This window comes from Seriola lalandi, unplaced genomic scaffold, assembly GCF_002814215.2.
Source record: "Seriola lalandi dorsalis isolate HSWRI2012SDOR001 ecotype SW California unplaced genomic scaffold, Sedor1 jcf7180002054476, whole genome shotgun sequence".
Classification (NCBI taxonomy): domain Eukaryota; kingdom Metazoa; phylum Chordata; class Actinopteri; order Carangiformes; family Carangidae; genus Seriola; species Seriola lalandi.
The window spans coordinates 2,970,618-2,994,694 of NW_019525029.1; the positions used below are offsets into that span (position 1 = coordinate 2,970,618).

General features: G+C 38.6%; 4 protein-coding genes across 5 annotated transcripts in view; all 4 read left to right on the plus strand.

Moving 5' to 3' along the window:
• The window catches only part of bloc1s4 (biogenesis of lysosomal organelles complex-1, subunit 4, cappuccino), a 4,128-nt gene extending 771 nt beyond the window's left edge, over positions 1-3,357 (plus strand). The window contains exons 2-5 of the mRNA XM_023412079.2: positions 1,023-1,096; positions 1,231-1,332; positions 1,977-2,111; positions 2,357-3,357. Of these exons, the coding sequence (XP_023267847.1) occupies positions 1,023-1,096; positions 1,231-1,332; positions 1,977-2,111; positions 2,357-2,455 (410 nt within the window). The 3' untranslated portion in view covers positions 2,456-3,357. The remainder of the gene's footprint in view (positions 1-1,022; positions 1,097-1,230; positions 1,333-1,976; positions 2,112-2,356) is intronic.
• Positions 3,358-3,716: 359 nt separating this feature from the next.
• LOC111659245 (nuclear transport factor 2-like) lies at positions 3,717-8,642 on the plus strand. The gene is made up of 5 exons (XM_023412114.2): positions 3,717-3,836; positions 5,721-5,841; positions 6,015-6,086; positions 6,346-6,444; positions 8,342-8,642. Exons 2-5 carry the CDS (start codon positions 5,737-5,739, stop codon positions 8,456-8,458), a joined length of 393 nt encoding a protein of 130 aa, XP_023267882.1. The 5' UTR covers positions 3,717-3,836; positions 5,721-5,736; the 3' UTR covers positions 8,459-8,642.
• Positions 8,643-8,781: 139 nt separating this feature from the next.
• Positions 8,782-13,618, plus strand: rrm2b (ribonucleotide reductase M2 b). Its single transcript, XM_023412063.2, has 9 exons — positions 8,782-8,941; positions 9,551-9,715; positions 9,956-10,072; positions 10,526-10,659; positions 11,169-11,263; positions 11,388-11,521; positions 12,352-12,456; positions 12,714-12,827; positions 13,061-13,618. The coding sequence occupies exons 1-9, from the start codon at positions 8,888-8,890 to the stop codon at positions 13,211-13,213; spliced, it is 1,071 nt and encodes a 356-aa protein (XP_023267831.1). The 5' UTR covers positions 8,782-8,887; the 3' UTR covers positions 13,214-13,618.
• A 206-nt stretch (positions 13,619-13,824) lies between these two features.
• On the plus strand, positions 13,825-23,724 carry mtdha (metadherin a). 2 transcript variants are annotated; one of them, XM_023412287.2, is made up of 12 exons: positions 13,825-14,240; positions 15,091-15,189; positions 15,461-15,572; positions 15,851-16,018; positions 16,271-16,321; positions 16,534-16,707; positions 17,663-17,743; positions 17,852-17,923; positions 18,052-18,179; positions 18,433-18,543; positions 18,659-18,758; positions 18,996-23,724. In XM_023412287.2, the coding sequence occupies exons 1-12, from the start codon at positions 13,893-13,895 to the stop codon at positions 19,061-19,063; spliced, it is 1,512 nt and encodes a 503-aa protein (XP_023268055.1). In that variant the 5' UTR covers positions 13,825-13,892; the 3' UTR covers positions 19,064-23,724. The 2 variants fall into 2 exon arrangements, with proteins under 2 accessions (XP_023268055.1, XP_023268056.1); XM_023412288.2 differs by having other exon boundaries at positions 13,826-14,240; positions 17,666-17,743.
• The last annotated feature ends 353 nt before the right edge of the window (positions 23,725-24,077 follow it).

A 24,077-nucleotide genomic window follows, 5' to 3' on the forward strand; every position in this document is an offset into this window, starting at 1 on the left:
TGTTCTCACTACATTTGTACACTAAGTTTTACATTCAGATCAACAGTGGTCAAATTCAGTGAATGAGTCGATCAATGGCTATAGTATCATGAGTCTGTAAAGAGTCTTCCCATCTTTATAGAATTACAACAATACATTTCTATAGTACTCTTTGAAATGTTTTTATTACTTTAAAACAAACTCTATAGTATTTAAAGCAAAATTATAATTTGATAAGCCAAATGTGTTGCATGTTTCATTTCATTTTTGAAGAACCAATCTCGTTTGAGATGTCGTCTTTCGTCTTCCTGTTAATATAATGTGATGAGGTGCAATCAGATTGATTCAAAGTATATCCATTGTCAGAAAAATGAAGGGTCCACTGCACAATGACTGTTTAAAGTTATTTCTTATCTTTCTCAAGTCATTCCAGGCTTAAGTTCAAGTGAAGTCACAAATAATTGTAGTTAAAGTCAAAACTGAGTTGTCAGATTTCTCTCCCGAGACCGATTTGAAACCAGGCCATGTGACTTGTGTCCACACTTCTTTTTTCTGGCCCTATAGTCAAATAAAACTTGTTTATAATATCACACACTTTAACAGTCTGAGCCCGCAGACTTTGTCAACTCCAAAAAGTGTCAGTTGTCTTCAGCTTAAGGAGAGGAGTGTTCTGTATTTGTAGTTACTGACTGTATGATGGCTGACCGACCAGCTCACTGTCACTCCTGAGTTGACATTAACTGGATCAGCATGATACCTGGCAATTTATAAAATGAGCTAGCGGGCTCTGTAGGAAGACAAAGGCCCCTGTGTTTTTGGCCATGGGGTCCTTTCTGACACAATTTAAAGGGATTTGATTGAATTCCAGCCTAAACAGGCGCATAGGACTGAATTTGAAGTGCACAAAAACTGTCAACTAAGTCCCCAGCTGCCTCATTTCATTCAATGTGTAATCGGTGGCTTTAGGTTCAGCAGGTCAGGTCAAGTCATAGTTTGTATGTGTGTAACATTTAACAAAGTTTTCTTTAAATTATCTCTCCTCTAGATCCTGTGCTTGGAAAAGAGCTTGGAAGAAATGCTGACCAGAGTCGATGAGTTTGTTGGAATGCTGGACATGGTAAGCTAGGTCAGGCTGTGAAACAGTGAAAGATTGTGTCTTATTATTAAGATTGTTATGAGTGCACTGTATCTCATTTTTTATTGAATTAAATGCATATTTGTCTCTTGTCTCCTTTCATGATTTGTCTCCAGATCCGTAATGACACTTCCCAGATAGTGAATGAAAACCTACCTCAAATCCAGCAGAAGTCTGATGAAATGAGACAAATATACAGAAGAATTGATAAGTTAGAGGTAAGTGATCATTTTAACTTTGTGAGGTTGAAAGGGTCAGTACTGCTTCATACAAAATACAGTGCTTTTGTAATATACAATTGATCTAGTGAATGGCATCCTGTGAGCAAAGCAGACTGTAAACTACTCCATTAAGGACTGTTAAATCAATGTAACATGAAACCTATGATGTAATTTGATGAAAATAAGATTTGTGCAAAGTGTTTTTTTATTATTACGTATACGATATATCCTCATCACAAAAGGAGAAAGTGTTAGAAATACTGCGAACTAGTCAGTTTTCCGTGTTGGCCACTTCCTATTTTCTTCTATCAAAAATGGAAGTAAACAATGGTTTTGGAGTGCAGTATGCTCTTGTTTTCAAAGGCTAATATTGTCACACACACTGAGTAGATAACTGAGACAGAAGCCAACTAGCCAATACATAAACGTATTAATTGTAAGCCTCCGCTTTTTGGTTAGGTATGAAATCTTTGGTTTTATTTGTTCTTTGTCCTTTCCTCATGTAAAGGGCCTTCTTGGTTATATTCACAATTTTTTTACAAAACACTTAGTTTTTTACAAAATATTCGCAAAATGCTAAATAATTTTGCCAAGAATCTTGGAGAAAGAGTTTTGCCATGTTATGCCTGGTGTGCCTACAGGCGTTTGTAAAGATGGTGGGAGCCAATGTCAGCGCCATGGAGGAGCAAGTCACACAGGCAGAGGGAGAGCTAGGAACACTACCTGGTGCTTTCAAGAAGATCCTTCGCACAATGAGTGTCCCAGGCTTCTTAAATGTAAGAGCTCCCTCATGTGCCTGGAATATGTAGTTTTACATTGTCAGTTTTGTTTGTTAGTATCTATGAATTTTATGTGTTCCTGTGTTAATTCTGACGGTAAACGGTGAACTATGGTGTGAAATAGTCTTTTGTACCACTGACTTGAACATGCCTGAGACCCTTTCTTAGTTAGCATATTTGAAATTGTTCTCAAGGGTGTACTATTGGACAATTAAGATTCATTTGTGTGTTTTCATTGACAGAAACCAGCCAGCCCAAGAAGACCAGCACCACATCAGCGTCAAGAGATCCCCAGTGTGTTTCGGACAGATGATTATTTCACATCACAGCCAGAACAGTGACACGCTAGAACATTTAACTTAACATAACTTGGTCTAACCTCAGAGGCCTATTTGGGTGAAACTGTAGAGACAACTTTTACTGCCATCCATTGCAAGAGGATCTATTGGTACAGCGGCCTCAACAAAGCAATAGTAGCCTTTCTGAACAAGTCACTGGAAGTCAAGTGCGTGAAGACACTTTTTAGTGTCCTGGCAGCAACAAGCACTGAACTGTAGCAAAATGATTTTAAAAGTGCCTAAATGGGTCTTCTTTCTGTCAGTCTTGTTTTCAACAGTTGTGAAGAAAACAATGTCAGCTGTTAAATGTGACAAGTCAGGAGGACAAAGTCATCCCACTGTAAAGAAGGTACAATAGGAGGACCTGTAAACATCTAAAGATGTATTACACGAAGAATTAACCCAGCGTTTTTTTATAAATTACATTCCTGTTACTGGCATTTGTAAAAAACCTGCACGCTGTTATGAATTAATTTGTATTTCTAATATCTCATCACTCTCCCCAAGCAATATTGATCTCATCCAGTTAAGCATTTAATGTCTTCCACTTCAAAATATTCACTTAATTGCAAGCCTGACTTTACCGACTATGGATGACAGTTGCCCCAATGATGTGGGGCTATATTTAATGGCACCTTTTAAAAAAAGAAAAAAAAAGAAGCACACTATTGATAAATTGTATTCGTTTCACAAGTCCAACTATCTGATGAATCATAGTCTGGGCCAGTGATGAAGATGTGATGTGGCCCTTACCCTTCGAACAAGGTTTAATGAGTAATGGTCGCAGTGGTGATTCGTTATTGGATTAATTATTTGCCAAAATAGCTAGGAATAAAGATGTTTCATTTACAGTTTGATTTTGGATTACGTTTTTAAAATAATCATTAAAGTTTTATTTGAGACAATTCTTTGTTGCATGTCCCATTATTTGTAAGTTCTCTCAGTTTGGTCATAATGGTTTTATATTTTAATTAGTCCATAGATTGTATCAAAGTGTATATACAAAGGTTGCCACTTGTCTATCGACCTTAAAATGTATTGAGATTTGTAGCCCTGAATTGAGTTTTTCAGACAGCCTTTCCCCAGAGTGTGTATATAAGTCCCGCATCCTCTACTATGACTGACGTTCATACCGACCATCTCTAACGGGATATTGCCCTTGTTGGAAATAGGCCTAATACCTTAGATGTGGTACCTAGTCGTGGAGAAAGAGGTCCTGACAGGCCAAACTCAGGGCAAATATTACATTTCAGAAATGTGGGTCCTCATTGGTCAGCTTGCAAGCGACGTCATAAGTTGGTCATAACTCGGAGGAAGCGGGAACACCATAAGCCCCGGTCTGATTGAATTTGTCTCCACGCTGGCTGGCCTGCTGCCTGAAAAAGTAAGCTAAAACTTGCAACACGATAAAGTAGGCCTACTCTTTTTTTAGTTTAACGCTTTTCAAAGGTGATAACTTACCTAGTTGTAGTAGCACGGCTTTATTCAGGCAAGTACAAGGAAAATTAATAAAACGGTTCCGGAAGAAAGGCAGTCTGTGTGCTAACGGCAAAGTTAGCCGTAAGTTAAGTTCATTTATGGCGATGGTTCCCGGCGTTGAACAGTTGTTGGACCGCCGGTAGTAACTTTTGATGGACCTTTGATGGAGCTTTCTGTACCGAGCTCCCATTTATACGATAATAGATTGCTATGACTCGGGCCAATTACAGAAAATAACATTGGAAACTCATTGCATGACTAGTGATAGTTTCAGAATACAAATGTATCAATACAAGCTAATATTTCTGTTTTGGTCTTTGGCGTAATCCCCATCAGAAGGAATAAAACTAGGGATGCAGCGAACTATTATTTTCATTATTATTAATCGATTTATTTATAAAAATGTCCTAAAATAGTGTAATGTACCCACTGTAATTTTCAGAAGTCAAAGCTTACGTATTCAGTGGTTGTATTAGTCATTATACAGTCCAAAACACAAAAAATGTTCAGCTTATGATCAGAAATGACAAAGAAACGCTCCACATTATTGCATTTGAGTAACTTCAACCAGCGAATGTTTGGAATTTTTGGTTCAAAAATGATTGAAATGATCGATGATGACTGAGGATTGATCGATCAATTGACTAATCATTGCAGCGCTAAATAAAACCCTGAAGACATACAGCCAGTCCAGATAGTGGCAGCTAGCTGTGGCACTTCCTGTGGCAATCTCAGCTGCCACTGACTTGCCATGTTCTGGCCAACGGGGCGAAATAAGTAAAACATTAGTTTAATAATTATACAGTTGCCACATGTGAGTAACGGTATTTTAGAGGTGCTGAGGGAAGATGGGAGACTACACCTCGATCTTGTGCAGGATAGTTAAAATTCTTCTCACCTTAAGTGGGGCTGTGTGGATTACAGTGCCTGTACTGTGTGGTTTGACAGGTAAGTGTGGTAAGGTAAATTGCCGTGCCTCCACTAGAGGGTGATAGCGTGCCGTGGTCGAGTGGTCTACCTTAAAATGGGAGTATAGACCTGTGCCTAACTTTGTGTTGGGGTTATCACTGTTTAGTAGGATCTTTAAGGTGTCCTGGTGGGACGTGGTAGTTATGTTATTGTAAACTTCCTCCCTTTTTAAGAATTTAATTTTACAGAAATAAAGATATTGTATTTTCTGTATCTGCATGTTGTGGTTAGTTGACAGTTGTTACTCAAAACCCACATTTATTGCTGTATAGCCTATATATGAAAAGCTTTTCTCCACAGCAGTTGCATCTGTAAGAAGAACCCGATCATATGAAGCTTGATCTTCATCATTGCAGCTGTTGTATACTGCAGATGACCAATCACACACTGAATGACTGACTTTCTGTCTGTCTGACAATAGAAAAATAGAGTTGAATTGTAATTGTAGGTGTGTAAAGCCAGATACTGAATAAATTTATACAATATAAACATTAAAAACAGTATTAAATAAAAAATAGGAGTAAAAATAGACGAGAAGTTGCTGTGGTTTCTCCTTCCACACACTATGAAACACTTATAAAATAAAATTACACACATGTGGCAACTATATAACTAAAATATTGTTATACTGAGCTTGCCCCATCGGCAAGAGTATATAGCATATATATACACACAGCATTTATGTTAAGTTACAGGAGCGACTAGGGTGCTACAAAATCTTGTGTTAGAGAATGAGTACATCAGTATGACTTCACTGAACAGTGTATAGTCTACCACAACTCTGACTGCCAGCTAATGATGAGACTCTTTTCTCTTTCAGATCCAAAGCTTCACACATGGCTTGTGAGAAAGAAATATGGCAAAAGATTGGAGAGGGCTTTGTGCAAGAATATTACAACCAGTTTGACAATACCAATAGGATGGGACTGGGTAACCTTTATGTACGTTTGTTCACTGTCCATTTTAAGTTTGCTACAACATGACATTTCCTGCAAACCAAATTGCATCTCAGTAAACATTCATGTTACACTCAAGTTACTTTTGTAAATGTTACAATGTATGATTTTTAAAAATGTGTACATGTATGTAATGTAAACAAACTTCTTTTTCTTAGTCTGCTGATGCTTGTTTGACGTGGGAAGGATCACCTTTTCAAGGAAGAGAAGCCATTACAGGCAAACTAGCAGTAAGTATCTCTTCTTACCATGGTTGATATTAATCACAATCCACAAAGAAACTGTGGAATTGTAGGCTTCCGGTTCAAGCTGCTTTTTGTGTTCATTGTGCCTTAAGTGCCTGCATTTGTTCACACGTTTCAACAGATAGTATTGTCTCACTTTTCTGCATTGAACACTGTCCCACCTTTTTTTAGTATTAATAGCAAATCATTATGGTTGCTGGATGTTGCTGTATATTCCAATAATAATTTTATTTCCAATCCACAGAACTTGCCTTTCAAGCGTATTAAGCACATTATCACAGAACAAGACTTCCAACCCACGATAGATAGCTGTATCCTCATCATGGTGTTTGGACAGTTGCAGGTAAGCTGGTAGATTTTAGTTAACAGGCTTGGGTCTGCACTTTCCACAGATGTACAGTTGAGGGCAGAAGTTTCCATACACTTTGCACAATTCCTGATATTTAATCCTAATAAACATTTGTTGTATTCATTCTAAGAATGTAAAATGTCAGAATAATAGTAGATAGAATGATTTAGTTAGCTTTTATTTCTTTCATCCCATTCCCAGTGTGTCAGAAGTTTACATACACTTTGTTAGTATTTTGTAACATTGCCTTTAAATTGTGTAAGTTGGGTCAAATGTTCCAGGTAGGCTTCCACAAGCTCCTCATAATAAATTGCTGGAATCTTGGCCCGTTTCTCCTGATAGGACTGGTGTAACTAGGTCTCCTTGGTTTACACGCCTTTTCAGTTCTGTGCACAGAATTTCAATTGAAGTCAGGGCTTTGTGATGGCCACTCCAAAACCTTGACTTTGTTGTCCTTGAGCCATTTTGCTACAACTTTGGAAGTAAGCTTGGGGTCATTGTCCATTTGGAAGACCCATTTGCGACCAAGCTTCAACTTCCTGGCTGATGTCTTGAGATGTTGCTTCAATATGTCCCCATAATTTTCTTTATTCATAATGCCATCTGTTTTGTGAAGTGCCCCAGTCTCTCCTGCAGCCAAGCACCCTCACAACATGATGCTGCCACCCCCATGCTTCACAGTTGGGATGGTTTTCTTCTGCTTGCGAGCCTCACCCTTTTTTGCCAAATATAGGAGGGTCATTATGGTCGAACAGTTCAATTTTGTTTCATCAGACCACAGGACATTTCCCCAGAAACTAAGATCTTTGTGCACCTGTGTGCAGTTACTAACTGCTGCTTTTTTATGGCAGTTTTCGAGCAGTGGTTTCCTCCTTGGTGAGCAGCCTTTCTGGTTATGTCGATATAGGACGTTTTATTGTGGCTATAGATACTTTTGTAGCAGAATCCTCAAGCATCTTCACAAGGTTCATTGCTCTTTGCACTTTTTGCACCAAAATAAGTTCATCTCTTATGTCTCCTTCTTGACTGGTATGACACCAGCCTGCATGGTGTTTATACTTGCTTACTATTTTTTGCACAGATAAATATGGTACCTTCAGGCATTTGGTAACTGCTCCCAAGGATGAACCAGACTTTCGAAGGTTCACAGTTTTTTTTTTTTTCTGACATCTTGGCTGATTCCTTTTGATTTTCCCATGATGCCATGTACAGAGGCACTTAGTTTGGAGGTTGACCTTAAAATACTTTGACAGGTACACCTCCAATGAACTCATTATGTCAATTAACCTATCATAAGCTAAAGGCATGATGTCACTCTGGAATTTTCCAAGGTGTTTATAGGCACAGTCAACTTAGTGAGTTTAAACTTCTGATACACCAGAATTGTGATACAATGAATTAGAAGTGACACAATCTGTAAACAATTTTTGGAAAACTTACTTGTCATGCACAAAATAGATGCACTTACCAACTTGCCAAAACTATAGCTTGATAACATGAAATCTTTGGAGTGGTTAAAAATAAAGTTTTAATGACTTCAACCTAAGTGCATGCACATTTCTGACTTCAACTGTACAACCTTTATATATGTGCTGCAGTGCAGGACAACCTGGCTTGGTATTCTTTTTTTTTTCTTTACTCATTATTTATAGATCATCCTGTACACCTGCTTCATTTGATTGTCACTGCTAAGTATCTCAAAACAATTTTGTAGCATAGATTTCAAAATAGAGCAAAGCTTTTTATTTTATACACCACTCTCCCTTGTCCTCCTTGACAATCTGATTGCCTTTGTTTTATTGCAGATATTGCATGTAAGGGAAACATTTCTGCCTTAGTTAACATCACAGTTTGTTTTCTCATCATTGTGCTCAAACATTTTCTGCAACAGGTCGATGATGATCCACCAATGGCCTTCCATCAAGTGTTTATGCTGAAGAACCAAAACTGTGCATGGGCTTGCACAAACGATGTGTTCCGGTTGGGGATACATAACATACCAGTGTAGCAATCTGGATTTGTTGGCTCACACACATTGAGATCCACTTCTGAATTCATGCTGGGGTCATCATTGAAAACGCAAGGCATTATATGCAAAATTCCTCAATGTTGGCAATACATGTGTAAGCATGCTGTTAGTAGAGAAATGCCAAACTACATTCCTGTCCAATAAAAGAATTTATTAGTCTGAATTATTGTAATTGTGTTCTCTTGATCTGACAAATACGTATTTTCCCCATGACTAAAACTGCATTTTCTTGTAATTTTGTCATGCACCATGAGGTTTTTGTGGTTTCATACATGATCGCTAGAGGCGCAGCGCCTGATCTGTGGGTGTCAGTTTAAATGGTCCAACCAACAAAGCCTCAGCTGCTGTTACGTGAAGTCATGGCACTGAGTAGGAGCTAGAAGAACCAAATTAAATACTCTGAATGACATGGAAATGGATCTCGTGAATATAAGTCCTCCGTCGGATGACCTGAAACAATCGGTAAGCAGTTTTCAATGCAGCTCGCTACTGCGCTTAATTCATATAGGGAAACGTAAAATAATGATAAAGAGCGTACTTGTGTAACTGTCAGATCTGTTGCCTGTGTGTTAACGTGGTCTGACAAACCACATGGCTGACTCAAGTTTAGCCTCGCTTTGTCAAAGTACAGCGCATTTATGGCTTATGGTTTATGGCTAACGTAATATTAAATCGAGCCTCGTCTGGTAATGTTGGCTAACTCAGTGACGTGATGGCGACGTCGGATACAACACAACCGTCGACTACGCTCGGGCCTTAACGTTCAAGACTTTTGGTAACAAGACAAAAACGTTCAATGTGAAGACTTATACAAATCCCATATTAAACGTGAAGGTTATATGTCCATTGTTATGGTTGTTACGAGTTATGTACTAATGCGCATGCGCAGTGGCATCTTTTGTAATTAAAGGTACATGTCGTAAAACAAGCTGTCTACAGTTGACAATTAGTACTGAGGGGTTGTACCCACTGAACCCCAGTTTAGCAATTAAAAAACAAATCAGGAAAATACAGAACTAAATGTGAGGTGAAAATATGTGTGTTTACTTACTGGGCTCTGGCTCTTTATAGAATGGCATCAAAGATAAAGATCCAGACTGCCGAAATGGTTCAGAGACAGAGGATGAACCTTTGCTCAGAGAAAACCCCAGACGGTTTGTCATCTTTCCCATCCAGTACCCCGACATCTGGAAGATGTACAAGCAGGCGCAGGCCTCTTTCTGGACAGTGGAGGAGGTGGGTATTGCTATTTTGGTATTTCTGACTGCCTTAAGGGGAAAATACTAAAAATAAAAACAACTTTTCAATTACTGAGTAATTTTTTTTCATATCAATTTCCACACAGATTTACATGTTGCCACCGCGTACAATATACATACATACATACATTTAATGTCTACCACAGCTTTTCATCATTGGAAAAATTGGAACAATCTAGGAGATGGACAGATTTACTGCTCATATTGTGTCTTTCAGGTTGATCTTTCCAAAGACCTGCCACACTGGGACAGATTGAAACCTGAAGAGAAACACTTCATCTCCCATGTCCTTGCATTCTTTGCTGCCAGTGACGGTATCGTCAATGAGAACTTGGTGAGAGAGATACCACAGGGATGTCACTCAGCTGTTTTGTGGGTTGTACACCTCTAAAGAGACAACAAGATGTAACATTTCTTTCTATAGACCCACCACAAGTGCTCATAGATTCAGAGCATGGCAGTTAAATGTATTGGCAGCCAAGTTAAGATAGAACCTAATGAGCCTAGCTTGGTTTTTCTTCCATAGTCACTTGTAAATTTTTCTAGCCACTGCCAAAATGAACTGCTTTTGAACTTAATAGTTCATGGTACATGCTGTGTTTGATAGCATAAACACTGTAAATGGCCACCTGACTGGAACATGGTTTACTCAATCAACTGTTTGTGACATACACCATCAAGAATGACCCACTAAAGTCAGATTAAGTTTAAATTTTGAATTGAAATTATATTTTTGCATACATAAAGTGTCATGGTAATATTTTTGAATTTGTGTTTCAACTAACAGGTGCAGAGGTTCAGCCAGGAGGTGCAGGTCCCTGAAGCACGTTCCTTCTACAGCTTCCAGATTCTCATAGAGACTGTTCACTCAGAGATGTACAGCATGCTCATCAACACTTACATTAGGGATCTGAAGGAAAGGTCAGTTTCTTATTGGTCTAGTCTTTTCTTATGGTGGCTCAGTGGTTCTGTCTAATTTTTTGATTCTCCCTGTACATCAAATTTTCTGAAGATTCAAAACAAACTGTAAGATCTGCACCTGTTCGTCACAGGAAATATCTACAACACTTTGTGGTTATGTCTGTTGCATTCCCAGCTGGTGCAGCTTTGATGTCCCTACAGACTAGGAAGACAACACTTTCATGCTTAAACAAGCTTTTTACTATGTCTATAAAAAGTATATGGACATTATTTTTTATTGTTCTACATCATGCATCTTTGTTCCTTCATTTTATCCCGCACATTCAGAGGTTCTGCCATAGATTATGTTTTTATAAAAAAGTAAGTGCCTCAAATATGATTCATTATTGTTTATGAGTCAAACAAAAAAACAACCAAGGGAGTGAATAGTTTTCGTAGGCACTGTCTTTGTTATGTATGTTTTGAACTAGTAATGTTGAATGTTTTTTAATAAATTGCATGTGTTTTAGGGACTATTTGTTTAACGCCATTCAGACTATGCCTTGTGTGAAACGAAAAGCAGACTGGGCCATACAGTGGATAAATGACAGCAAAGCCTCATTTGGTAAGTACAACATGCCATTAAAATCATCATATCATAGATTGAACATAATGAACAACTCTTGCCCAGATGAGCTTCCTTTTACTGGGGGTTAATAGTAGTTTTGACATTGACTTTCTGCCTTCAGGGGAGCGGATTGTGGCTTTTGCAGCTGTGGAAGGAATCTTCTTCTCTGGCTCATTCGCTGCCATCTATTGGCTCAAGAAGAGAGGCCTGATGCCCGGGCTTACCTACTCCAATGAGCTGATAAGCAGGGATGAGGTGAGAGGAATTCACAACTAAACTGAACTGAAAAGTCCACTTAACTTTGAGGACAGACAGACAGACAGATAGATAGATAGATACTTTATTTATCCCCTAGGGGAAATTCATGTGCCCGTTAGCTCATTGTTGATAATAATAATAATAAAACAGTTAACAATAAATGAACAATATTAATTAGATTAGTCCACTTCCTTTGGCTGAGGTGTTGTATAGCCTGATGGCAGTGGGAACAAAGGATCTCCTGTACCTTTCTGTTCTGCAGCGCAGTGAGATGAGACGTTTGCTTCTGTAGCTGCTTCTCTGTCCTGCCAGAATGTATATTATATATATATATAATATATATATATAAAATAATGTAACAAGGAATGTTTGATCTCAGGCTACACAATACACATTACTCAATGCAGGTGTGGAATTTAGGTTATTGTTGATAATACTTTCCAAATTACATTTTAAGTTGAACATGACATCTTGCAGTACATAAAATAAAACGTGGAAATCTTGTCACTTGGCAGAACTTTAATCTTTGACAACTTTGTGTTACACACCTGTTGAGGTTTGGCAGTGCATGTTTTTCCTGTTTATTTCAGGTCACTCAGCTACTTATATTGCTACCATAGTGTCTGCATTTACCACTCCTATAATGTGATTGCTGGCTTGTTCAGCTTTTCCTTCCACACTTTGCTATTTAAAGTTTTTCACAGTAGCTAAGGTGCTCTAGGGTCAGTTTGGGTAGTAAATATGGTCACAGTATGAAAACAGTTAAAGGTTGATCTTCCCCGTTTCAGTATCAACTATCCTCACATGTATATTGATGTGTCTCCTAGGGCCTGCACTGTAACTTCGCCTGCCTGCTGTACAGCTACTTGATGAAAAAGCCATCAGAGGACAGAGTGAAGGACATCATCACAAAAGCTGTTAGCATTGAGCAGGTCAGCTAGTGTTGGAGGATTTATGCTTTATTATTATTTATTATCCAACCCACACTACCACATTAGAAATTTTAGCATGCAGTATATCTATGTTTGTTGTTCACTGTCTAGTTTGTCTCTATGGAAAGGTATTGCAATAAACCAGCAAGTGTTTGACAGTATATTCTCCTTTGATGTACTTGCTGATTTTGAAAGAAAACAATCTTGATAGTACATACATTTCTGTAAATAAATAAACATCCTGTTTGGTGTTGCAGGAGTTTCTGACAGAGGCCTTGCCAGTGGATCTCATTGGAATCAACTGTTGTCTGATGAAACACTACATCGAGTTTGTGGCTGACCGTCTTCTCACTGACCTCGGACTGGCTAAAGTAATTCTATTTAAATTTGAATTAAATGGAAGCCAGGTGGTCATTTCTCATTTAATTTCTTTATATTATGGTAGCTATGCTGTTGAAGAAGTGGATTCCCCAATGCCTTTGTCTAGAAGCCATATTCCCAGCAAAAAAGTTTTTAACATAAAATTTACAGATTATTTCACTAATGATTTTTGGTTAACTGTTTGTAATAGCGTGGGAAAACTTATTTCTTTCTCTTTTTCAAGGTTTACCAAGCAGAGAACCCATTCGACTTCATGGAGTCCATTTCCCTAGAGGGGAAAACAAACTTCTTTGAGAAACGAGTGGCGGAGTATCAGAGATTTGGAGTTATGTCGAGCATGACAGACTGTGAATTCACACTGGATGCAGACTTCTGAAACAGAGATCTCTGTTACCATTGACCTATTTATTTTTATTTTTCTTCTATGTAGTAGTTGGCAAAGAAAACCTCATCATGTTACAGCTACATTTGGCTGAGGAATGGGAAATACACCTCAAGTGAATTAGCAGCCAGTATAGTTTGCAAAGTGGAATAAGGTGAATGTTAAAGGCCAATTTTGACCTGGAAACAGTTCAGAACAGGCATTTTTAGTTAAGCATAAATAATGAGCGAGGTTACAAGGAACAACTGTTTCATACCTTATCTGACACTTAAAGGTGATAAATATATGTATACATAATATTTTATTGAGTTTAGAGGTCTGGGTACTGGATTCTATGGTGAACTGTTTTAGCATTTTGTCATTTTTAAAAGGTACAATAAAATGTTTTGTAAAATGAAAGTAATTTCTTTGTCGTCATTTTTTCTTTGTCGGCCGTTTTTAAATGGTGGTGAGTAATTGTTTAACTATATTATTTAGGTATTGCCAAATCCCTGAATCTATCTCATATTATTTGACTTCCTAACGACCAGAATAAAACAATATTTATATACATCTAATTGTAGTTTTCCTGAGATTTCTCCAGCAACCAGATTAGATTAGCCACTCCTCCATTAGCATACGGATGCAGGCAATGATAGCTAACAGCTAGCTAGTGTTTTCGCAATTTCGAAAGATGGCTGGGGACTTGGAAGGTTTTGCGCTGGAAAAAGCCGAACTGTTTTCCAGCCGTTTGAAGGAGCTCCTGTCCGCGGGGCAAGGGTATGTTCGGGCTCAGTTCGGGGTGGATTTGGGGCTGAAGCCCGAGCTGTACCCGACGTGGGTCATCCTGTCCACGGCCGCGGTGGGTCTGCTGCTGCTACTCTGTCTGTCCTGGGTCGCCGTCTGCGGCGGTCTGCTCGTTGGGAAAAAGCGAGGATCCCCGCTCACCCAAAGCAGCGGTGAACCTAACAAGGCCAATCTTGTCAAAACTACGAAACCAGAAGAGCAGAAGAAGAGGAACAAAAAGAAAACGCTTGAAAAGGTACCGCAGTCTGCGTTAACGGACGGTAGAGTCACAGTGGTACAATCAAAATAAGTGCATCTATTCAGTCGTGCCCAGAAACAACTGACGCTGAACAAAAGTGTTTACTCAGTTAGCTCAATTTATACATTTATCCCCACTGGCATTTCATCAGAAAGAGCCGTCAAGTCCAACGTTTACGTTTGTTAACCGTCTAACTTGGTAATCTCACACACCTTGAATTCTTATAAGGGTCACAAGACGCTTTGTTTAAACACTATAAATTAAGCTATCTAAAGACAATACTGTGAGTCACTTACAATTACAAAAATAAAGAAAAGACTAAAGATAAAATGAATAGCAGCGTCTTGATTAGAAAGGTATGCTAACTAGCTGCCAACTGACAAGCCACAAACGATAGTTGACGTAAACAAGTAAAACAAGATGGAGCACTGTCTAGCTCCGATTAGTAAACTGTTGATAGCGTGAAAATGGCAAGGTTTTCTCTCATGTGTGAACAGGGTTATCTGAGTTTTAAAAAACTGTCTGTATTTTTAATATTTCAGAAGCTTAAGTTCAGGACTACGTGAGCTATTCAATCCACAGCCAAACGTCTTTGGAGTCAGGTGTCATCAAGGTTATCGACCACCACATGGATCCTGTCTTTAGTAGTTTTAGAAATATAACGTTAAGTTGATGTTTACTTAAAAACTTAAAAGCTTTTGTTTATGTTGCAGTTGAAAGGTATGTTTGTGAAGTATACAGCAAAGTCGGATACAGTCAGTGTAAAAATCTTGAAATGAAAGGTTAGCAGCATGACTGGTTTCAAAGACATCATGCTGTTTTTCTGCTGTCTGTCTTCCTCCCCCAGAAAACTCAGTCCAACGGGCAACCAGTGACTGTTGCTCAGGAGGAAGTTAAAGTGACTCCTGTGGTTTCCAAGCCTTCCTCTGACATCAAAACCGAGAAGGTATGTTTGAGCTTCTGCTGCCAAAATTAAGGGGAAAACTATTAGAGGGTGGGTGTTTGAGGGCAAGACAGCCATTAGTTTTATACAATCTCATGAGACAGTTTCGTTATTGATGAAATGATACTGAAGCCTTACTGTCACTGCTGGTCACATTTTCCAGTATGTTTAAGGCTTCAATGTACACCAAAGTTATATGATTGTCATTAATATATACTTTTATTATTATCCCATCCTTTAATTTTGTGTAACTTTTATTTCTCTCTGTCCACAGGTCCATGGGGTACAGGCCCCAGTGCAAGTGAAAAAGAACAAAAAGAAAACCAAGACAGATGTGAAACCAGTCCAACATGTGACTACAAATGACACGAAGGAACCTGATGATGGTCTGTTGTAGGGGAAATTTCATAACTTCTCATTTTAAAAATGACAGTTTAGTCAATCAGTGCATACCCCTCATGTGTCAAGTATTTACAACATACTTGACTTCTTGAGTTTCGTTTAGCCTGAATTGATAGAAGTACCATTCAATTTTCCCTGTCTTGGTTGAATAATCAACCTCAGTGCATCCACTCCTTCAACCTTAAAATACATAGTTATCATTACCTTGTGCACACCAAGACACCTAACCAATTGTAGTTGGGGTTTTTTTTGTGTCTACCAGGTGCATGGGAGACCAAAGTCAGTAACCGAGAGAAGAGGCAGCAGCGCAGAAAGGACAAGGGCCCTGAGGACTCTGGTAGTTCAGGGGGTGTGGAGACCCCCAAAACCCATGTGATAGCACCTGTAGCCACAGCACCTACCAACACCAAGAAGAACAGAGGAAGCCATGGTATTTATCTAACATCTAAGGAATGACATTAAATTTAGATGTTAGAATATAGGGATTTTGTGTCATATACATGGCAGGAGTAGTAATCAAAAGGTTGGGCCTATCATTAAAATGTGATGGAAATTTAGTTTTATTTACTGTACTGAATGTACTGTCTTGTCGGGAGCCATTCACTCATACTCAAAAACTAGAATGATCTAATAATGTTGAGATTTACTGAAGCATAGTTTTTCTCCCTTCCCTTTGTTTTAGAGTCACTGCCTTCAAGAACCACCGGAAAGGGGGATGTTGCCAGTGGAGCTGGTAAAGACTGAGTGTGACTGAGAAAACTTTGTATTAATTCCCATTTCCCTGAATGCCTTTTTTATTTTCACAAGTAAATATTTGATAAGGTCTTAAAGTGATTTTTAAATCAATGACATTGGTCTGAACCCTGATATATGATTTAATTTGATTAAAATCTGCTTGACTAAAGGTTGTTGACTCTCTGTCTTCCTGTACGTCTGCTTCCTCAGTGTCCTCCAGCTGGAGAGAGGAGCCTTCAGTCAACGGTGTAGGATGGACTGACATTTCCAGGAAGCTCTCAGGTCAGAGAGGTGCTATGGAGGGAACCAAGTGGAGTAACGTGTCCACAGCTCCACATTACAGGGTCGCAGCTGAGCCCCAGCGCTGGACACAGGAGACGCAAGGTACCATATTGGCAGACCTTTTTCTGCACCACAAATATAAACAGTAATAGCAAAAACAGCAGCAGGGTATAACACAGCAAAGTCAAACATACATTAGGACAGTGAGATTTTTCATTGTTTTGGCTCTAGTCAGCATGTTGGACCAAATGAAACAGTGACTATGAAGTTAAAGTGCAGCTGTAAAGAAGTTTGGAAGAAGTTGCATCCACCTCAGGTGAACAGTGTAGTATTCATAGTCCATTTTATCCTCGGGTGGCTGATTAGTTCCAGTTCTAACCCAAAGGAGTTTTAAGGAGTTTTTTCGATTTAAAACTCCTTTAGGATACTATGACCTGGACAAATGAGAATATGCACAGGCTCCCAGTTCTAACTATATTTAAATTTAACAATGTGATCAGATCTTTCAGCATGCTGTATCATTTGTGTCTGTACTGCTATTTCAATATTCAGTTACTAAGTGAAAACAGGCTACGGTAACAACATTTCAACGCTGCCGTTTGGACTGCTGAAATTTAAAAAAAGGGAAAGAAAATCAGATTCTTCAGTTTACATTCACTGAGATCATAGTTATTTACAAGACCCTGTCCAACTGAGCCATCTGCTGGCTTGAAGTGGTATTGCAAGAAAAATGAGGATTGATAAGGAGTGGAAGTTATAATGATGTGTTGTTAAAACTTGAGCTGATATGTTATAAGTGGCTGTGCTAGCATGTGGTGAAACAATTAAATGATTATATCAACTGTTCAACAAAGACACCCTAAATATTCATTCTCTATATAACATTTTATAAGGTGACACACCCTGAGGGGTTATTAAAACCAAATTAAGACTTCATGTTGATTGTGATTCAATCAGTTTTGATGTCTCTGGAGGTGTATTCTCAATCGTAAATTATTGCCAGAACAGTATTCCAACTATATTTGTGTAAATCCATGTTTCTGTGTACCCTCGTCAGCAGCATGGAGTGGCATTGATGGTCGGATAAAGACTGAACTCAACCCTGTGTCTTTCTCTATGCGGAGACTAAACACCACAGGTTGATATTGTGTTTAACTGCCAGCTTTATCACCTCATCAATTGTTTTTTTCTATTTTCAGTCATTTCTGTCAGTTTAGTTTATTTACCTCCCTTCTGTCTCTCATAGAGCCAATATCAAATTCTGTTGAGCTGCAGTGGGCAAGCCACCGAGATGCTGACAATGAATGGTCTGGATTCAGTAAGTGTTTCAGCAACGCATCCTACATCCCACACCCTCCTCAACAGTTGCTGTTTGTTCAAAAACGAAGGGAACAGCATTTAAGATTTTTCTGTATCTTGACTTCCATCCTGATGTGAATTTTTCAGATGGGATGGCAGCAGCGGATCCCAGCTCTGACTGGAATGCCCCAGCAGAGCACTGGGGAAACTATGAAGAGCCTCCTGTGTCCTTGACACCAGCCCCTCCGCTGAAGCAACAGCCATCCCCCAACAAGGTCTTTCTCAATCCTCAGGGCCTCCACACTGCTATTTGTACTTTATTCTTCTCATGAACCCCCCTTATCCAGGACCTGAGAGTCTTAATGAAATGTGGAATAGGCTTTAGTAATTCTGTATTTTGAGTGTTAATCCCGAAAGCACCCTTTGATTGCTTTCTGTCATGATCATTCACCATGACAGAAAGCAATCAAGAGAACTTAGTGATCTCAATTTTTAATTGAGATAATTTGAGTGTTTTTTTTATGGCAGGTATCAGAGGATGAGAAGGACACAGAGGATCCCTCTGGGGGAGCAGCCAAATCCAAGAAGAAGAGGAAAAAGAAGAAGAAAACAGAAGAGGAGGCTGCATCCGAGCCTCAGGCAAGGAAGCAAAACATCAAACTGTCAGATTAATATCTTGCACAAAGGTATAAAACTATTGTGTTGTCGGCATTTTCTCTGTTTTGTCAATGTCCTTGTGTTTGTTTGATTGTAGGTGGTGAGCGCTGCACCCCTGGTCAATGCAGGGCCCAAACCCCAAGAGCTTCCAGTGATGGCCTCCAAAAAACTGAATCCCAGCATATCCTCCTCTCAGAGTAGGTTTCAGAAGTTCTGACTCTGAATCTGTGTTTACTCACAGTTCAGAAAAAAGTCACTGACAGGAAGTAAATGTTCCAACCGAATAAAAACTACTCTTAACTGTCAATCTCTGTACTTTCCTATACATTTCTTTAAGGCTGAAGCTGTAATGTATGTTCCTATGTTCTGTAGGATTAAATGGAGATGCTTCTAAATACAACTTTTTTGATTTTTACTTTTTAATCTATTTGCAGAGAAGTCTGAGCAGACTGCGGAGCCTCCGAAACCCTCCCAGAAGAAAAAGGTCCGAAGAGAAACATGAAGTCACATCACAGGTCTAAACAAAGCATATGCAAATGATTGTTAAATGTGTCACATGCAATAATTACCAGGTACAGAGTTAGAGAGTCTGAGATACATGAACAGTTTGTTAGTTACCGAAACAAAAAGAAAACAAGCAGTGGATATCACCTGCTTGGCTAAATATAGAGATGAAATGTGGTCCTGTGGACTAAAATCTTAACTAATTTGCACTATTTGCTACACTGCAAAAAGAGTGGAGTTTCAGGAGCGGTAGACTTGCAGTGGAGGTACATGTTTATGTAATTATTTTTCAATGGCATCAAAGGTGTTTTTTTCTCCAAGAGTGTTCTTTATAATTGTGGAACAAAAAAAAAAACATAAATGCTTTTTCTTCTTCTTGATTTTTTTAGGAAAATTTAAGTTCCAATACAACAATACATTTTTACTCCCCAGAATGTTGCACTTTGTTTTGTTTTTCATGCTGCTGCCTGTAAATCAATTACTGAAATCTTTGAGAGCCAGCAGCATGTCAGTTCTGGTTTCAAATCCATCTTAAAGGATTGGTTTGGATTTTTTTCAAGTTTATTTCAATACAACACTCTGATCCCGTACATATGTTAAAATTGCCTCTGTAATCATCTCTCCAGTTCATTCTGTCCATGAAGTGATAACGTCATAGAGCAGCTAAGAGACAGGAGACAAAAATCCACACCTCTTGGTTTATGCACAAATGCATTCTAAAGTTCAGCCAAAGCTAATATGTGGCTTCAGCTAAGTTACTGTTTGCCAAATTGATTGATTTTTTTGCTGATCTGTGGCAGAGGAAAACGTCCTGGTGTTAGCATAAAGGTTTGTTGCCAGAACAAACCACAGGTAATAAACTTACATATGACTGCCAGGACAAAGGCTGATTTGATGACTCTTAGACTGCTGAAGCCTCCGATTAGTTGTGACTGAACTTTAGAATGCATTTTTGAACAGCACATACACTATGTATTTTGTAACCTATTTCTTAAAGTGTATGGGCTATACGAAGGTATTGCTACACAACTTGTATGAACGAGTCATTTTAACACTTCCAACATATGACATAAAAAGACTTGAAAAAAATCCAAACTTGCCCTTTAAAGTAAGATTCCCTAACAGCGAATCTCTTCGAGTGCAGCTCTCTGTCTGTAGGCTCCTTTTTATGAGGAATGGCAGCTGTGCACAGGTTGAAATCCATCTCAGTCACTGTGGTGGGTTGTTTCACAGCAGGAAAAAAAAAAAAGTATCGTGGCCATAGAAACTTCTCAACAACAACTCCTACAGTGTAATCCACTTCTCTTCACTGTTTTGCGAAGGCTGCATATTTAGCCATATTTTGTTGAAACTATAATGAGAAATTGGAACAAACTGACAGCTGAAAAGCTACTGATTCATCAGTCGTGTATAAGAACAGATAATTTTCTCAATGATGACGCTAAATTTGAAATTTAGACGTTGTAAAGGAGTTCCGTATTGACACTGGGACTGTTATGTAGAGAGCACAGTAACTGATATCAACCACCAGGAGGCACTGTAAAGTGAAGAAAAGGAGTTGTGGGATTATTCCATAAATCAGTAGCACTATTGTGTCACTAATGTCCCTTTACTTTTATCATTCTGAGCGTGTCTATCTTTATCTGACTAGACTGTGCATTGATTTTTCTAGAGATTTAATGGTCCCTTCTGCACTCTCTTCTGATTTTTGTGCTAGAAAAAGCCATGCCATATGTACAGATTGTAAGGGCTTTTTTCCAGTTCTGTGATTGCACTGTGCAAAAGGCTGTATTGATTTTTTTTTATGTCAAATGAATTGTTTTTTACTACCTTTCTGTGGAATGTGAAATCTGTAACTTTTTTGGTTTGTACCTGACTTCCAGGATCTTCAGTATGACGAGGAAAATGTTTTTTGATGTAAATTGAGAGTGAAAACATACATAGAGATATGATATGGAGCAGCTTTAATTCCACATCAAAGTTGGTTTCAAAGAAGACACACACACACACACACACACACACAATTACACATATTAAAAGGAATTTAATTCCATTGCCTTAAATTGTAGATGTATAGCATTGCCGTCCTTTTTTATAGTTTCCATCTAATTGCAAGTTTTGATGTCAGAATAAATTTCATTGCATGACTTTGATAATAGTACTTGTGTACATGAAATTAAACGAATGATCTCTTGCTTTAACTGTTAGTACTTGGTCCTGGAGTACCACTCAATGTGCATACTGTAATGGCTTTTTTTTTTAAGGAGTCAAATTGCAGCTTTTCTGTGGGCATCCAATTAAGTGGACATTAACAGGAGTCTGTTGCTGGTAGGCAAAGAGCCTTAGTGCATCAGTGTTGATCAGCTGCTGGTGGTACATAATTGTTTGTTGGTAGATCTGATAGAACAACATGATATGTTGCTGTGGCTTCAGGCACCCTTTTTTTTTTTTTGTTTAATTTTTACTGATTAAGATGATTCGATCAATGTATTTATAAACTTGTCTCTAGGAAATGTTTTTTGTGAATCATTTTGTCTATTGAGGAGATACAAATGATATTTCTATGTCTGTTTGTTAAAAATAAAATAAATAAATAAGAAATGCTTGATATCACCTTGTCATTAGGGTTTCAATTTTTAGTTTCAAGGGAAAGCTTTCTAAAACTATGATTTGCATATTTTTGTTTTTCTTGAATCATGTTTTCATGCCTCACTAACCTTAAAATATGAATTAGAGACCAATTCTTTCATCAGAATTCCCCATAACCAGTACTGATAGTAAATGGTGCTTTCTCCCTGTCCACCGGCATGTTGATTTCACGTTTTCTGTCAAACTAATCCTGAATCTGTGATTAATTCAATGAGATTTCACTATATGCTATGGTGCAATCTGTGTCAGCAGGCCTGTGACAGGCTCCGGCTGCAGTGACCCTCCTGAGGCCAAACCACTGCCCCAGTCAATGTGGTGAGGCAGTCGCGTGGCACGCTTACAGCGCCTGACCTCCTTCGCCTCATCTCTCTCTCTCTCTCTCTCTCTCTCTATCCCTTATCTCTCAGTTCATTTCGGATTTACCAGTTTTTAATCTGTCACAATCTCTGACTCACTCTTCATTCACCTTCACTTCATAGAGATATCACGTTTGTTTTTTTTTTATTCACTAGCTGGAGGATTGTTTGCTTATCGTTTTTTTCTTCTTTGTGTGTATGAAAGGCAGATATATTAATTATGAAGGTCACTCTTTAATGGATGGCACTGTGGCTTGCTCAAAGCCCTGCTACAAAAATCACTTGCTAATGCTGTTTTAAAAAAAAGATCTGTCTAAAGTCCCTGTGTCTGAAACCCACACAATCCCACGTCCTGCAACAAGTCAGTAGTGTGTGGCAACATTATACAGCCACACTGATATATCTGTGCACCCAAACCCTGGCGATGGGATTTATTGTTCTCCAGCAGGCCTGAGATTAAAAAGCTTTGTACTTCCGGTCATTATGTCAGAGCCCTTTCTATATTTACACAAAAATGTCTGTTTAATAATTGAAACAGTCACTATTGATTGTTGTATGGAAAATCTCTCAAGATCTTCTGTTCAAAGATTGCATTCCAGCATTTAAAGAGTTGGTAGTCTGGTCATTATTAAGTCATGGCAGGGGAGGAAAATCCCCTAATGTGACAGTGATGCAGTCCACCCACCAGAGCTTAGAGCTGTGGTCACTGGCCCATCTGTCAGGCTTGGTCCAGGATGTTTGTACAAACACAGAGAGAGTTTCTCATTCTAACACTGCAAACAGATCCATATTTAGCCATTCAATTTAGTTTTAAGACTTTTCTTTAAATTAAAAAAATATATACTATTGTGGTGACATCTTTTTAAGTCTCGATGTTAATCATCTTGTGTAAAGAATAAATCGAGCCATATTATCTTCATATTGATTGGGCAGAATGCCTATGTTTAAGAGGCTGTGACTCGCTGTAAAAAGGCTTTAAACAGCTGCATTGGAGCACAGCCCAATAAGTCTGTGAGGGGGGCCTGGAGGCCTGATTAATTCCTTGTTCCTCCCCCTCTCTGTGCAGAGTGTATGTATTGCTATGCTGGAATAATACATGCCCCCATGTTTTCTGTGTGTACATTTGCATAGAAACAAATTAATGTAAGAGTATGCATCATGCACTGTAAACACAATATGAGCTCAAAAAATAAAGGTCCTGTGCATTATTCCCCTACTTTCAGACAAAGTTACAATCGATTAGATTACCGCAAACCAATTACTACACAGTGAATCTGGAGCACCCACTTTGCCCGAGTTGTGACCCAGCCTTATACTGGGGGCACGTAAAATGCTTCCACTGGCCAAGTTCTTAACATGTAAAGTGCGTTGTTTAGTGGCATGTGATTTTCTGTCTGCTTTTCTCTAATAACTGGGAGCAACCAAAAAAAGCTAAATAATAATAAAGCAAAAATGTATATGTGCTGGATGGTCAGTAAATCCCTCTAGATTGTAGTGCTTCCTGACCGTTAAACTGCAGTGCCTTGTTCTCCTTTTCTACATGTGTTAAATACAAAATGTGATGTAATGTGTGGGTGTGGACCATGGCAGTGCTCAAAGGCCAACGATGAAGCTGACAGCTGAGCAACAAAAATAAAGCAATGATTAATGCTGAGTAATTGTAATGTCATTACCTTTTCAATGAGTTGTGTATGATGAATAATTGATTATAGTTTTCAAGTAACTTGCCCAACAATGCTAAGGAAATAATGAAACTGTGTTGTATAGTGAGGTTCAGCAGGGGTCTAACAACTAATTTTTCCCCTGGGCCCTTACATGAGGTTAATCCGGCCCAGACCTAAACATCCAATTTCCCCCAAAAACAAACTGTGACTAAAGAACAAAACTTTTAAAAAACTTGGGTCATAAAGACAGAGATCATCATGTCATAACCCGAAATGTTTTTGTGTGATTGTGAAACATTTGACATCCATCACCATCCAGGCCTCGGAGCTTGGTCAAAATCCT